The sequence below is a fragment of the Loxodonta africana genome, chromosome 11 (assembly GCF_030014295.1).
Source record: "Loxodonta africana isolate mLoxAfr1 chromosome 11, mLoxAfr1.hap2, whole genome shotgun sequence".
NCBI lineage: Eukaryota > Metazoa > Chordata > Mammalia > Proboscidea > Elephantidae > Loxodonta > Loxodonta africana.
In genome coordinates this window covers 82,109,727-82,127,130 of record NC_087352.1, presented here as the reverse complement: position 1 = coordinate 82,127,130, position 17,404 = coordinate 82,109,727, and the positions used below count along the sequence as shown (strand labels likewise).

General features: G+C 38.3%; 1 protein-coding gene across 1 annotated transcript in view; it reads right to left on the bottom strand.

Moving 5' to 3' along the window:
* The window catches only part of CHST9 (carbohydrate sulfotransferase 9), a 255,525-nt gene that overhangs the window by 137,680 nt on the left and 100,441 nt on the right, over nt 1-17,404 (bottom strand). The window contains exon 2 of the mRNA XM_003406345.4: nt 16,477-16,515. Coding sequence (XP_003406393.2) covers nt 16,477-16,515 — 39 coding nt within the window. The remainder of the gene's footprint in view (nt 1-16,476; nt 16,516-17,404) is intronic.

The window sequence follows — 17,404 nt, the reverse complement described above, 5'->3', positions numbered from 1 at the left end:
GGAAAGAAAAGGTAAAAAAAATGCCAGCTTATCTGAAGCATTCTGTTTTTTTTATTTCTGCCACCAATTTCTACACGTTAACTAAAAACAAGAGATATGAAGTCCATCTTTCAGGTCATTTAGTTTTTGTTAGTTTGTTTGAATTCTACAGTCTTTCAAAGATTGACTACTGCTACCTTTCAAGATATTCAGACAATAAAACATTGCTGCAAAGCCTATATGTTAAATGTTTCTTGAAAGGTGCACTGAAATTCAAACACTGCAACTATAATCAGAATATTAACAACAGGATATAACCTGGCTCTAATTCAGATGTGTTAGAAAGCTGTTACTTAAAAGACTTGTGCTGTGGAGTTAAAATACTTAATTGCTTAGCTGTCATGATTCTCTTCTTCATATGGAAGAGGAAAATTATTATTTTTCTCTTTTTTCTAGAAAAACACTAGAAAGGTAAATATAATTCAGGAAATGACTTTGTAATTTATATTTAAAAACATTCTGTGTTTTTGCTTCGAGTAAACAAGACTGAAATATTTATCAATCAAAAACATCTTAATAAATTATATAGTCATAACCCTTTGTGTGCTGGGCATTTTAACTAAATCGCTGTCATGATTTTAATGTTGTCATTTAATTCACATTTTTAAAGAAGCAATAACCACAGTTATATACTTATCTAATATGAGTTACATGGCTTTGAATGTGGGACAACTTTTTTTTTTTTTACTTTATAGCAGTGATTCTGCAAACATGTTGATAACGATACTTTTGACTGCTCCAGCTTGACTTATTACAAATGCCCTTCTAATTCCCAGGAAGTCAACACACAGCTGTTCTCTAGCCCACAGTGACAACCACTGTACACAGCTGCTACGAAGGTCTGGCTTAGGGCAAACACTGGGAAGGCACACAGGCATTTATTAGGCTTTCTTTGCAATTAAAAAAAAAAAAAAAGAAAGAACATTCTTTGACACAGAGAAATTGTTTCCCATATCCTATTATTTTCTAAAATTCAGAGGCTCCTATATTAATAACCAACAAATTATTGATAAATGTGCTTGATGGCAATTAAAAGAAATGTAGCAAATGGTTGTGTTAAAGGTGTCAGATAAATGCTATCTGCAATCTCTTTTCGGCTCAACCTCTCAAGTGACTTCAGAATGTAGACTCCCATTTCCAATAGCACATACAGAGAGGAGAGGAATTCTGAATGCAGGCAATATTCTTTTCTTGTATTTACATAATTTTTTTTTTTTAAACAATAACAGGGTATGGCAAATCAACACATGCAATAAAGACCAAATGATCAAAGAAACACAGTGAGTTTTGTTCTTTGGTTTCAATGTTGCAGTGACACTGAAAAGATAATATGCATTATCTCTCAGGCAAATAGCCTCATTCCAAGGCAATCAAGACTCACAAATTACCTTGGATCTGAGAAAAAATTCAGAAACACCATCCAAACAGCACTTCCCCATAACAATCAAATCAATTTTTTTTTTTTTTTTGATGTTTGAGGTTTCTCTTCACCTCAAATATGACTTTGGTGGTTTGCCCCTGACTGACTGTAGTAAATAATAAATACTCTATTTATTACTGGAGCCCTGGTGGAGTAGTGATTAAGAGCTTGGCTGCTAACCAAAAGGTCAGCAGTTCAAACCCACCAGTCGCTCCTTGGAAACCCTATAAGGCAGTTCTACTCTGTCTTATAAGGTTCCTAGGAGTTGGAACCCACTCGACGGCACCTAACAACAACAACATTTATTACTAGTTCTTCAGTACATAAATGGATAAAGGAAGGAAGGGAGGAAAGAAGGAAAGAAGGAAGGACTTCTCTTCCAAATTGAATTAGGATGCAGAGATTTACATGTGGAATTAATGAAGTTTGCTTTTTAATTTACAGATAAGGAAGTCTTACAGCTCTGGGTTGGTTAGACATAATCCTGCATACTTCAAATGCACCATCTAGGGTGTTCATACTTTCCTCCTGTATGTTTCCATTTTTCCCATTTTTTCTTATCCTACCTTTTGCTATGGTGTCTCTGGGTGGTGTAAAAGGTTAATGCTCTTGTCTGCTAACCAAAAAGTTGGAGGTTCAAGTCCTCCCACAGGTACCTGGGAAGAAAGGCCTGGTGATCCACTTCTGAAAAATCAGTGATTGAAAATCCTATGGAGCACAGCTCTGCTCTGACACACATGGGGTCAACATGGGTTGGCGCTGACTTGCTGGCAGCTGGTTACTGATTACCTTTGCAAACCTCTCTCGCCATTCTTGGGGACTCCTCTCCTTAGGAAACCCACAGGGCCATTATATTGACGATATAATTTTTTATATTGACTATGTCGTGCCCGATGATTAAGTCACTTGCTCCTTCGTTTGCTGAACCAGTATTTACGAGAGTCCGCTCCTTCCAGGTCTGTGCGAGACTCCAGGGACAAAACAGAACCACAGAAGCAACTTGCATCCTTGGTGTCACTTCAGTTTCCGTCTTATTTAAAACGTAGCTCAGACACCAAGCAAATATAACCTGCAAGGACCTCAGTTTTTGAAAAGAGTTCCAGGACTAAGCATGTTGCTTGTATGTTCCCACTCAGCAAGCCCCCACTGCTTTGACAGTGCCTGGCAAACCATGAACACTCAATAAATGCATGCTAAATAAATTTAGTTGATCATTCAACAAAATACATACTGAACGCATACCATGCACCAGGTGACGAGGCTGACATGGTAAAAGAGAGATCCAAGCTCCCTGCCCTAGGACAGACAGATCATAGCCTAGAGCAGCCCTGTCTAAGAGAATTTTCTGAACTGCCCACTATCAAAGCCACTAGCCAAATGAGGCTAGTGAACTCTTGATATGTGGCTAGTTCAGTTTAGGGACCAGATTTTTTATTTTAATTATTTTTAATTCATTTGAATTTTAATTTAAAAGCTGAAGTAGTGTAAAATATTTTTTCACTGAATACAATATTATTGTTTTGGTACCAGAAGCAGTTGCCATGAAGTCAATTGTGACTCATGGTGACTCTATCTGTGTGAGGGTAGAACTGTGCTCCACAGGATCTCAATGGCTGATTTTTTTAGAGCCAGGCCTTTCTTTGGAGGCACTTCTGGGTGAACTTGAACCTCCAACCTTTCGGCTAGCAGTGTTTAACCATCTGTACTATCCGGTTACATTTCTCTGAAACTGCTGCATCACGTAATCTATTATTCTTTGTTGTAGTACACATGTCCAGTGCCTGCATCATTCCTAGTATCTCATTGATAATTTTTTATATCAACTACATGTTGAAACGGTAATATTTGTAATATTCTGAGCTAAATAACATTATTATTAAATCAATTTCACCTATTTTTACTTTTTTTTAATGTGACTACATACAAATTTAAACTTACTTATGTACGTCTTTTGCTATACTTCTAATGGTCAATGCTTATCTAGAAGAAAGCAAGGGAGTTTAAAAGAAAACAAAAAAAGCAAGCAAGCAAGCAAATAAAATAATCATACAATCTGGAGAGTGTTACAAATCTAACCATTATTTCCTCCTAAGTTAAAACTTTATAGGGAAAATAATTATATCGCCCCAGTAATATTTACTATATTTCTAGATATCATGATGGTTGATGAAAAATGCTAAATTTAATGTAGTTCATATTTGCTTATCTAAATGTCTTGGGATGAACATGTAAAAATAGCTAGGAAAATCAGCAGACTAATTAGAGAAATGACCAAAGAAAACAGGAGAAAAAAATACACCAAATAAAGTGAGATTCTGAATGTGGTGTTTTATCTGTCTCCTTGGATAGCCATGAAACAGAAAGCTGAATGTTTTCAGAGAAGACTAGGTAAAATTACATTTCAGGGACATTTTTGGAGACAGAAAGGACCATATCTGACTGATAAATACATGCTGTTTCTTTATAGTGAGAAATTTAAAGGTATACTAATAATTAGGGGCATAGCAACTATGCATACAGCAGATGCAGGCAAGAAAGAATAAAAGGCATCCTAGAGGTATTTCTGAGAAAACTCAAAATAACAAAAAGATGTTCAACAAAAGCAATGGCTATGGTTTGGATCAACCTCTCCCATAATCGGTCCAAAAGGAAACCAAGGTACTGGTGATCACGTCTAAAAAAAAATTTAAATACGCTATCTAGAATAATGTAATAATTAATGGCCATTTGTTTTAGCTGTCTAATGTTGCTATAACAGAATTACCACAAGTGGATGGCTTTAACAAAGAAATTTATTCTTTCACAGTCCGGTAGGCTATAAATCCAAATGCAAGGTATCAGCTCCAGGGGAATGCTTTCTCTCTCTGTCGGCTCTGGAGGAAGGTCCTTGTCATCAATCTTCCCCTGGTCTAGGAGTTCTCAGCGCAGGGGCTCTGGGTCCAAAGGATGCACTATTCTCCTGGCTCTGGTTTCTTGCTGGTATGAGGTCCCCATGTCTCTCTGCTAACTTTTCTCTTTTATATCTCAAAAGAGATTGATTTAAGACACAACCTAATCTTGTACATTGAGTCCCACCTCATTAACTGCTGATAATCCCACCTATTTAGCATCATAGAGGTAGGATTTACAACACACAGGAAAATCACAACAGATGACAAAATGGTGGACAATCACCCAATACTGGGAATCATGGCCTAACCAAGTTGACATGCATTTTTTTTGGTGACACAATTCAATCCATGACACCATTCTTCAAACCCTCATTATGAGATAAATTTGCGGTTTCTGAAGGTGGTCCTGGTTCTGGTCTCCCCTACAATGTGCACCTTCCCTCGTGGGTCTCTCTATTTCTCCAGCAAGACTTGGCCCGTTTTAGAGTTTGCCCACCTGCCACTCAAGTCATAGCCCCCCTTCTGAGGTGAGGGCTCTTCAGGTGTTTCATGTTTCCTTGGAGTCTCATGGCATCTCACCTGCCTCGCAAATCCTCTTACCTAGGGATTTTCAGTGAAATAATAGGATAGTTTATATGACTGATCACTGAACTGCTCAGCTCAAACAACTTACACTCACTTTAGAAGGTTTTACGTTTTGCAGTGTACAAGTATATCATTTACAGTTGATTAAAAGTAGCACAGGCCAAATTTTATCCAAGCCTTCTTTTTCCTGTGTCATTTCTATTACTAAAAAAAAACAAACACATTGGGCATCATTCCATGGTTAGAAATACAAACTCATTTATTTTCCCTGTAGAAAAGTCAGGTATGATTTAAGACTCCTTTCACAAGAAAGCCTAAGAATCACCTATACTCTATTTCTGTGGGTATTTTAATCCTTTGTAAAGTGGCACTTTCAAACAATCAAATTTGCATTTACCTAGAACACTCCAGCACCATGTCACAACAGTGTAACTTCTGTAGTTATTATTTTGACTGGTGTATATACGCCAGTGGCGTGAATGGTTAAGGTGTCTACTGCTAACTGAAAGGTTGGTGGTTTGAGTATACCAGAAACACCTCAAAAGAAAGGCCTACAAAAGCTACCCAAATGGACACGAGGAAAGAGTGGAGGGAAGAACTGTGCTATCGCATTAGAGGGAGGGCAATTAGGAGTGTATGGCAAGGCGTATGTAAATTTTTGTATGACAGACTGACCTGGTTTGTAAACTTTCACTTAAAACACAATAAAAATTCATTAGTTTAAACAAACAAACAAAAAAAGAATAAGAGACACTGGCATTGTTCTTCTTATCCCAGGCGGGCCAGCGAAGTCACAACAGAGAAGGCCGAGCCTACAGAGACTACTACAGAGGCCGGTGAGGAAAGTGAAACGCTTGAGGTCAAGACCACAATGTGAACCCCATCCTGCCTAAGGCTAACGCAAATTTTATTTTTTGATATTGGCTTCTCAGCATTGCTTGTAAAATACTTATTTTTCTCATATTAAAGTCTATAACCAAAAAAAAAGAAAAGAAAGGCCTAGCAATCTACTTCTGAAAAATCAGCCACTGAAAACTCTACTCTGACACACATGGGCTTGCCTTCAGTTGGCATCGACTCAATGGCAACTGGTATGTTGGTTATCTGTATACACACAGAAGACATACTTTGACGCAACTTCCACAATAAATTCAAACTAGCACGGGCTAACTTTTCTTCAGACTTGGTTTGTTCTGTGCTGCCTTAAGGAGATCTATCATGGAGCTCCTGAAAGTCCATTTTTATTTGAGTTACTTTCCATTTTAATTGGGAATTCCTTGTGGCTTTTTACAGAACAAGTAATTTATGATGAAAACCTCAAGTACCTTTTGGGTAACAGAAATTATGAAACTCTTCATTTGCTTTCCTGGGTGGAAAAAAAAAACACACACAAATGCTGTACAAGGGTCAACGCAGATGATAAGTTTCTCTTTTGCAGTTATACACTGAGGCGCATGCTTTAAGATGAAATCTATTGTGATTCATCTAAAGATGATATTTCTCCCTTGCCATCTAAACCATGTTTCGAATCTTGACTGTGTGTAAATAAATCCCACTCCGTGCACTATAATAGCAATCCAAATCAAACGAGTTGAGGGAGGGAGTGTCAGGGAGATGTTTCTGTATCTGCACTTTGACTATATGATGTGATATGGCGACTTCTCTTATGTTCATTCCTTATTGTTTCAGATTTGTTTAGTTTGCAGAAACACTGTTTGTGATGCTGTGTTATACAATGACATTTAAGGTATTTTCCAAATAATGTGGCACAGCTGTGTTGTTATTCACTCCCTATCATATATTCGACTGGCTGGAAAATGAAGTTTGTTTAAAAATAAACTTTTCAGGACTGCTTTTAACAGATAGTCCATTGTGTAAGTCTTCCATTTTGTGGATAGAAAAAGGCATTTAAGACACGACTTCATTCAACAATAAATATTGTTCTGAAACCATAAACTCAGAGAAAATTGGGTATTTTTTTAAAAATGGAATTCATTAACATAGCTCAGAGAGCCAGCTCTTCAGTAAACCTGCTTAAAAAAGCAAACACGCCAGAGACGGATTGCCTGGGAGGCCGAAGCAGAAAATTGGTAGCTTAGAACTAGGGGAGGAATCAAGGCCTCGGCTTTGTTTATACCGACCTGAGCCACTTGGGCATTGAAAAACCCTATTGCTGTTGAGTCAGTTTCGACTCATAGTGACCCTATGGGGTTTCTAAGGCTGTAAATCTTTACAGAAGCAGATTGCCACATTATTCTCCCATGGAGCAGCTGGTGGGTTGAACTTACAACCTTTCGGTTAGCAGTTGAGCACTTAATCACTGCACCACCAGGGCTCCTCATTTGGGCATAGGGCATGAGAAAAAGATTGTTTTATTTACTTCTGCATCAAAGCCCTGAAGCCTGTATTGGGCTAGATGTGGATCACAGATCTGGGTTCAAGCCTCAACTCTGTTCACTTGTAAACTAACCGAGTAGCCTTGGCCAAGCCACATATGCAGGACAGGGAAATGCCTAGGCTTTCTCAGCACACAGAACTAGATCCAGTGGTCAGTGGTGCACTCTGGCCGACCTTTAACAGCTGACTCTCCAAAATAAAAAGCCCTGCTTTGTAATGTTTGCCAATTTCTGTGGTGTAAATTCTCCCATGATGGCTGATTTCAAGCTACCAACCTGATCTCACTAGACGTTCCCTTGGGAAGAGACGTGCACAGTCACTTCTCTCCAGATATTACAAGCTGGTCCCAGCATGCCGCTGTCTAGATTCCATTTCTGACTCCACCGCTTAATATGTGGGTCCTAAGGCAAGTTCTTTTAATTTGTCTACATCTCAGTTTTCTAATTTTTAAAAGGTTAACCATAAACAAACCTTACCAGGTTAAGTGTAAAATAGAGGGCACTGAGCACCAAGCCTGAACACAGGAGACTGTCAATAAACTCTCACCACTCATCTGTCAGTTTGTCATAATGTGGGGGTTTGAGAGTTGCTATGATGCTGGAAGCTGTGCCACTGGTATTTCAAATACAAGCAGGATCACCCATACTGGAAAGGTTTCAGCAGAGCTTCCAGACTAAGACAGACTGAAAAGAAAGACCTGGTGATCTACTGCTGAAAATTAGTCAATGAAAACCCTATGGATCACAACAGAATATTGTCTGACTGACTTGCTTTGGGCACATCATCGGGAGGCATCCGTTGCTGGAGGAGGGCATCATGTTTGGTGGGGTAGAGGGCCAATGATGACAAAAGTGTCCCTTGGTGAGATGGCCTGGCACAACAGCCTGCAACTATGGACTTGAACATACTGGGTTCAATTCCCGGATAAGGCACCTCAGGCGCAGCCATCACCCACCTGTCATGCTACTGAACAGGTTCCAGTAGAGTTTTCAGACTAAGACGCACGAGGAAGAAAGCTCTAACAATCAAATCCCCAAAAAATCAACCAATGAAAACTCTGGATCACAATGGTCCCAGCTTGTTGTGCACCGGGTTGCCATGAGTCGGGGGCCGATTCACACTGGTTACCAGTAACTAAAACTATGATAAGTTAGATCCTTCTCACACTTACTCTTGAAGGTTTTTAGATAGTGTGTAGGAACTATGGCAAAAAGCATTACAAAAATAGTAATGGCATAGAGAGAACTCATGCTAAATATGCATGCATTTGGAAGTCTGCATCAATAAATGAATAAAATATAAGAAAGGGAACATGCTATTCACACACAGATGGAAGACTTTATTCGATATTTTAACTACTTTTTTTTTTAAATCCTGGATGACTACATGTTCAATGCATGTCAAAAAGATTTGAAATGGAGGTGCTATTGCTGTTTTAGAACAAATCAAAAAAGCATAAAGCCCAGTCAAAAGTTAGCACCAAGGGACTGAGTTCGCAAAAGCAGATGTTCTACCGTTTGCTGAATTTCCAATAATAAATTTCACCTTTTGAGCTGAGGTAGAAAAAAAAAAAACATTGTTCTTCTTCAGCCATAACTTGTTTTCAAATTATGTAAGTGAGCAAAATCACCTCTAACTTCAGGGATGCTCTAATGTGACAAAAGAAACGTATGCAACTTCGTTTAAAAATACTCACTATGATCTCTACTGCTAACTCCATTCTCTGGCCCACTAGGACTACTTTTTATTATATATTTCGCTGAACTTGAAAGTGTTCTCCTTCTTGGAAAAATTGAAACAATACATATTTGACAAATGGTATCTCTATAGTCTACCTCAGTAAGTCTTCTATACTTTTTACAAACAATAATTTTTGAAGGACTTTGCCCTGGCAAGAATTCATCCTAGTGATTTATGCTCTGTTGCTTGTTAACATCACAAATTCCATGAACCAAAAATAAGTCTGTGTTCCAATAAGATAAAAGTCCTTCACCTTCAATAGAATTTTTATTCAAAATCTATAGGATACAGCTGGTCTCTCCCCACCCCCACCACCCCCAAACACAAACTTCTATTTTTTCTGGTGAAGAAATAGGGTGACTGAATAATCAAGGGCAAATAAATAACCGATAATATCAGGAACTTTTCTTCTCATATTTTGCCCATTTATCATTATACCACCATATATTTTTAATATTCTTAACTAAGTCAAATAGGCCAATTTAGCTTTGATTTTTCTGGCCATGTTGTATGAATACGACATGAGTTTCCAAGCTCAGTGTCAATAGGTATATGCTTTGAATTGTTTTTCAAAAATGGCAATAAATGAGAACAAGTTATGAATATTCTCTTGTGACTCATTCCTGGCTCAGATAACATCGTATTTGAAACTGGAGCCAAGGATGCAATCAGCGTGCAGAACAACTTTCTTCCCAAAAGAAGCTAAATAGACATAGAACAATTTTATTCCATAGTCTGAGCCCCATTAGGTATATGCTCTACTGAGCAATTCAGTCCAAACTAAATTAGTTTAAGCTCCAGAACATGGTTCACTCAGTTATGTAATGAAATGTGAGCCATTTAAGGTTTTTGTGTTGATCCATGCACACATAGTGCAGCCCTTTCAATAAGGTAATAATGGTAAGTAGAATCATGGACACAGAATTGGAAAGAACCTTAGGAATCATTCAACCAAACCCCTTTTCTGCGTTATCAATCTCCTGTCAACATCCCTTACATATGAAGGCCCAATCTATGTTCACCTTTACTGACAAAATCTCAGAAAACAACCCATTCCAGTCCTGGAGAATTTGCCTTGCTAGGAAGTTGTTTCTTATTCTGAGCAAAAATCTTCCTCTGTGTAACTGTCATCTTAGTTTAAGATTATTTAAACAAAGGAGGCTTAATCAACCAAACAGTCAGGGTCTTGGGGGGTTCTGTATTTAATGGGGACTATTGTTTTTTTTTGTCTTTTTTTTTTTTTATTGTTGTCTATCTTTTTATCCACCATCCGTCTGTCAGTTTGTCACACTGTGATTGATGACTTGCATGTTGTTATGATGCTGGAAGCTATACCACTAGTATTTCAAATACTAGCAGGGTCACCCATGGTCAACAGGTTTTAGCAGAGCTTCCAGACTAAGACAGACTAGGAAAAAAGGCCTGGTGACCTGTCTCTGAAAAATTAGTCAATCAAAACCCTCTGGAGCACGGAATATTGTTTAAGACTTCAACTCACTTGCTTTGGACACATCATCAGAAGGGACTAATCCCTGGAGAAGGACATTGTGTTTGGTAAAGTGGAGGGCCAGAGAAGGCGAAGGATATGGACTGAAATAATGGCTGCAATGATGGACTTAAACATGCCAATGATAATGAAGATTGCACAGGGCTTGGGCAACATTTCATTCTGTTATACATGGGGTCACCATGAGTCAGAGCTGACTCAATGGCAACAAACAACAACAACACGGTTGTCTATGATTTCATCTAAATTCTTTGGTGTCGATCACAATTACTGCAATAGGATGGAGTAGACAGGAAGGGTCCTGAATCTAATACTGATCCTCCACAGTATTAGATCCAGCTGCAAAGAAGAGGGTATGTGTGTATTGTCTAATCTATCAGGCAGGGCATAGACTCTGAGAAGACTGAACAACAAATGTTACAAAAAAGTCCAAACAAAGTCAGAAGCAGGGACACTTATGATGTTCTTCTTGATATTTTAGGCATATGTTTTATCTAAAGTCACATACATTCAGGCTGCCATCACAAAACAAACGAACGTGGCGATAGTTATGACTATAATGGCAAAAGTCATATCTCAATTTTGATAACTTGGACTATCTTTAAAAATACAGATTTTCTAAGGGCATGGTTTGTGTTGTTTGTAATAATGAGGAATCCAAGAATTTTCCCCAATAATTTGAGCTCTTTTCATTAGGCATCCTTGAATTCACAAGGAAAACCTCTAAGTCTGATGAAACTTTCTCATAGAAATCTGATACACTGACAAGCTGTGCATCAGTCAGAGTGAATCAGCTCCTTTAGGAAAGGGAGTTTTCTCAGAACCCTAATGACTAGTGTTCCCTACAAAAGGCTGGTGCCTCATAAAAATTTTCCAATTGTTGGAAAGTATTTTGTTAAGTGAGAAACTGAATTGAGTGTCAACGTGACTAGCACTTTTTGGGGAAAAAAAAAAGAAGAAGAAAAGGGGTAGGGATACTGTACTACTGGAAGGAGCTGGGCAGGGGGTGAAGAAACCTGAGTTCTGGCACAAACTCTGTCTCCAGGTCTCATAGAAGTTTGGAATTCATGAGTACAGAGTGAACTTACAGAACTTCTGGTTTAACACGTAGACCAATTTAGCTTCCTTTCAAACTATAAAGGTTCTGCAATTAAAGAAGCTACAACCTACAGGATCACAGCAATAGCATTTTAGAAACAGTTCTAATAATTTTTCTCCAAGGAGCAATAATGGAAGTAATCACATCTGTGAGATCAGACACTTTTTGCCATCACAATACGTGTGTGTGTATGTATACACATACATGTTTTTTTTTTGTAGTCATGTTTTAAAATATCCACAAAAAGAATGCAAACAATAACATTTAATAGGTTAGTTGTGCAAACACTAAATTGCCAACTAGTCTGAGATGAATGTGAAGGTTGGGAAGGAGAAAAGAGACAGGGGTCAGGGGTTTAAACTGTTCACACAATTTTTTTATTAATATAGATCTTGTCCATTCTTGACTACACTGTTTAGAAACACACATAACACCTTGTTCACCAGACAAAAAATGAAGTTGAAAGAGGAGAGTGGTTGGGAGCGATAGGTCCTTACATAGGTGGCTTTCAAATGTAACAGGAATAGTGGGTTGGTGGTGACTTGGGACGGCGGATGGGCATAGGTATATATGCCACATAAGAATTCTCTATGATGAATGACAATTTTTGGGGCATTTTGTGCTGGAAGACTGTCTGTATGCAGAGATTTACTTGGTAAGTGAAATTTTTCTAACCTTAAGGTTTTTTTAAGCCAAAACCCAATATGGAAATAGAAAACATTATTTACATATTAGGTAGTAAATACTGACCCCTACTATGTGTGCTAAGGTTTTCACACATAACCTTCTGAATAACAGCAGAACATTGGCTGAAATAGTGCTAGAAGATGAGCCTGACTGGTTGAAAGACACTTAGAAGACGACCAAAGTAGAGTCGGCCTTAATGACATGAATGCTGTCAAGCTTTCTGGATCTTTATTTCCTGATGTGGCACAACTCAAAATGAGAACAAACAGCTGCATGCAAACATCCATCAATAACAAGAATGTGGAATGTATGAAGTATGAATCTTAAAAATGAAATGGAATGTATAAACATGGAAATCCTAGGCATTAGTGAGCTGAAATGCACTGGTATTAGCCATTGTGAATCAGACAATTATATGGTCTACTATGCCAGGAATGACAAATTGAAGAGGAATAGTACTGCATTCATTGTCAAAAAGAACATCTCAAGATCTATCCTGAAGTACAATGCTGTCAATGATAGGATAATATTCATATGCCTACAAGGATTACCAGTAAATAGGACTATTATTCAAATTTACACACCAACCACTAAGGCCAAAGATGAAGAAATTGAAGTTTTGTTTTGTTTTTTACCAATTTATGCAATCTGAAATTGACAGAACATGCAATCAGGATGCATTGATAATTACTGGTGATTGGAATGGAAAAGTTGGAAACAAAGAAGAAGGATCATAGTCGGAAAATACTGCCTTGGTGACAGAAACGATGCCAGAGATCACATAATAGAAGTTTGTAAGACCAATGACTTCTTCATTCCAAATACTTTTTTTCAACAGCATGAACGGTGACTATACATGTGGGCCTCACCAGATGGAACACACAGGAATCAAACTGACTACATCTGTGGAAAGAGCTGATGGAAAAGCTCAATATTATCAGTCAGAACAAGGCCAGGGGTGGATTGCAGAACAGGCCATCAACTGATCATATGCAAGTTCAAGTTGAAGCTGAAAAAAATTAGGAAAAGTCCATAAGAGCCAAAGTACAACCTTGAGTATATCTCATTTGAATTTAGAGACCATCTCAAGAATAGATTTGATGCATCGAACACTATTGACCGAACATCAGATGAGTTGTGGAACGCCGTCAAAGACATCATACATGAAGGAAGCAACAGATCACTAAAAAGACAGGAAAGAAAAAAAAAAGACCAAAATGGATGTCAGAAGATACTCTGAAATTTGCTCTTGAATGTTGAGTAGATAAACTGAATGGAGGAAATGATGAAGTAAAACAGCTGAACAGAAGATTTCAAAGGGCAGCTCAAGAAGACAGAGCAAACTATTATAATAATGTGTGCAAAGACTCAGAGTTAGAAAACCAAAAGGGAAGAACATGTTCAACATTTTTCAAGCTGAAATAGTTGAAGAAAACATTCAAGCCTTGAGTTGCAATAGTGAAAGATTCTATGGGCAAAATACTGAACAATGCAGGAAGCATCAAAAGGAGATGAAAAGAATACACAGTCATTGTACCAAAAATAGTTGGTCGATGTTCAATCATTTCAGGAAGCAGCATATATATGACCAAGAACCACTGGAACTGAAGGAAGAAGTCCAAGCTGCACTGAAGATATGGGCAAAAAAACAAGGCTTCAGCAATTGACCGAATACCAACTGAGATGTTTCAACAAATGGATGCAGCACTGGAAATGCTGTCTATGCCAAGAAATTTGGAAGACAGCTACCTGGCCAACCTACTGGAAGTGATCCATATTTATGCCTATTCCCAAGAAATGTGATCCAACCAAATACCGAACTTATTGAACAATATCATTAATATCATAAGCAACTAAAGTATTTCTGAAGATCATTCAAAAGTGGCTGCAGCAGTATATCAACAGGGAACTGCCAGAAATTCAAACTGGATTCAGAAGAGGACGTGGAACAAGGGATATCATTGCTGATGTCAGCTGGATCTTGGCTGAAAGCTGAGAATACCAGAAAGATATTTACCTATGTTTTATTGACTATGCAAAGGCATTTGACTATGTGGATCATAACATTATGGATAACATTGCAAAGAATGGGAATTCTAGAACACTTAATTGTGCTCATGAGGAACCTGTACAGGGATTAAGGCATGCGTCAGGGTTTATCCTTTCACCATACTTATTCAATCTATATGCTGAGCAAATAATCCAAGAAGCTGGACTATATGAAGAAAAACGGGCCATCAGGATTAGAGGAACACTCATTAAAACCTGTGTCATGCAGATGACACAACCCTGCTTGCTGAAAGAGAAGAGGACTTGAAGCACTTACTGAAGAAGATCAAAGACTACAGTATGGATTACACCTCAACATAAAACAAAAAATCCTCACAATGGACCAAAAAGCAACATCATGATAAGTGGAGTTTCATTTTACTTGAATTCACAATCAACACCCATGGATGCAGCAGTCAAGAAGTCAAATGACGAATTGCATTGGGCAAATCTGCTGCAAGAGCCTCTTTAAAGTGTTAAAAAGCAAAGATGTCACTTTAAGGACTAAAGTGGCCCTGACCCAAGCCCTGGTGGTTTCCATCACTTCATATGCATGTGAAAGCTGGGCAATGAATAAGGAAGACAAAGGAAGAATTGATGTCTTTGAATTATGGTGATGATGAAGAATATTGAATATACCATGAACTGCCAAAAGAATGAACAAATCTATCTTGGAAGAAGTATAGCCGGAATGCTCCTTAGAAGTGAGGATGGCAAGACTTTGTGTCACATACTTTGAACATGTTATCAGGAGGGATCAGTCCCTGGAGAAGGACATCAGGCTTGGTAAAGTAGAGATTCAGTGAAAAAGAGGAAGGCCCTCAATGAGACAAATTGACACAGTGGTTGCAACAATGGGCTCAAGCATATCACTACCATGAGGATGGCACAGGACTGGGCAGCGTTTCCTTCTCTTGTACACAGGGTTGCTATGAGTCTGAAGTTACCTGACCGTACCTAACAACAACGACACTATGTGTGATGGTAAGGAATCTCGGTGGTACAGTGGTTAAGAGCTTGGCTGCTAACTGAAAGGTTAGTGGTTCAAACCCACTAGTGGTTCTCCAGAAGAAAATGCCTGGCAATCTGATCCCATAAAGATTCCAAATGAAAACAAACCCACTGCCATCAAGTTGATTCCAACTCATATCAACTCTACAGGACAGAGCAGAACTGCCCCATGGAGTTTCTAAGGAGCAGCTGGTGGATTAAACTTCTGACCTTTTGGTCAACAGCCTAGAAAACCCTATGGGGCAGTTCTACTATGTCCTATAGGGTCGCTGTGAGTTGGCATCAACTTGATGGCACACAGTAACAACAACAACGTGTGAAAGCACTGTGCCAAAGCATCATTCACTTCTGAATACATATTTAGAAATGGAAATATTCTTAAAATCCCTACAAACTGTAAAGATTCTCATCAATTAAGTAGTCAACACTGCTGAGCAATATGAATTACATGAAACCAAAAAAACCAAACCCAGTGCCGTCAAATCGATTCCGACTCATAGCGACCCTATAAAAAATAATTTTTTTTTTTTTTTTCCTTAAGGACAGAGTAAAACTGCCCCATAGAGTTTCCAAGGAGCGCCTGGTGGATTCGAACTGCCGACCCTTTGGTCAGCAGCTTCAGCACTTAACCACTACGCCACCAAGGTTTCCATACATGGTATTAAGAAAAATAATTAAGAGTCATAGACATTTTGGAAAATAAACTGGTTGTTTACAACATCCACATTTTAAAATTGGTGGTTGCAAGATTTACCTTTACTATTGAAACTTCCATATCTTAAATTTGGTGGTTGCAAGATTTACCTTTAAATTGACAATCATGAAAAATTAACAACATTCCATCTCATCTTCTCTTGAATGAAAAAGGCATAATTGAGAGACGTGAGAGTGAAAAAGCTAAATGCATTAATTCATTTTAGTTAATTTAATATCGATCACTTTGAGGATCATAAACCATTACTTTTTTATGTGAGTTTTTGAATACTAAATTGCAAATCGATTTTTCTAAAAGGTGGAAATGAAAGCAGGAAATAGCTGTGCAAAATCTTACCTGAAGTTGCTTTTTGTTCTCTTTTCTTCTCTGCTCTCTCTGAAATGAGAAGCAGTAGATCAGCTTAAGTATGGGGCTGTGAGAATGTGATATAACTAAGATGAAAGCCCAGTTTACCAAAGCTTCCATACACTAGTGCTACTTCAGTCATGTCCAACATTTTTTCTAGAGATGACTGGACATAGTTGACAAGGATGAAAAATCCTCTCAAACCAATTTATGAAAGTCAAAAATAAATAGGTATGCATTAAAAATGCTGTCAGGTTTTTAAAATCGTGTTAGTAAGAGTCACTTATTCAACAGTAAACCTACAAGGTGCAAATCCGCATAGAAATCACTGTGGATAGAAACAGCTGAATAAAATAAGCCCATGGCTGGCAAGACAGAAAGGACAGACAACAACACAACATGAATGAGATGTGCCTCTCAAGAATGTTTAAAGATATGAGAGAATTAAGAGATCGTTGCAAGAATGGAGGGGCTTCTCCATAAGTTTTGGAGAAAGTGGTATTTGATTTGGACTTTGGGGGATACATGGGATATGGAAGACTTGAAACCCAGGATACATGGGATATGGGTGGAAGGATTGCTTCTTGGCAAAGAAAACAGTCTGAGCTAAGTAGGACAATGTTACTTGAGCAAGAAGAGTCAAGTTTAGATTTGCTTTAGGAACCTGAACACCAGTAATGCCACAGTGTGTAGGAAGAGGACTGCCCTGGAGGTGAGACAAGAGGTAATGAGAGGATGGACTGGGGCACAGTGAGAACGGAGAGAAGTAATACTGCATTTTTCACACAAATAATGCTCCCCTTCTACATTCGTTTGCCCACCGTGCTCGCCCCTCAAGAGGTATTTTCATAAATGCTGCTATGCCAATTTTGCTGTAAATGCAAGAAACAGTGGAGAGGAAGAAATGATAGTAGGGTCC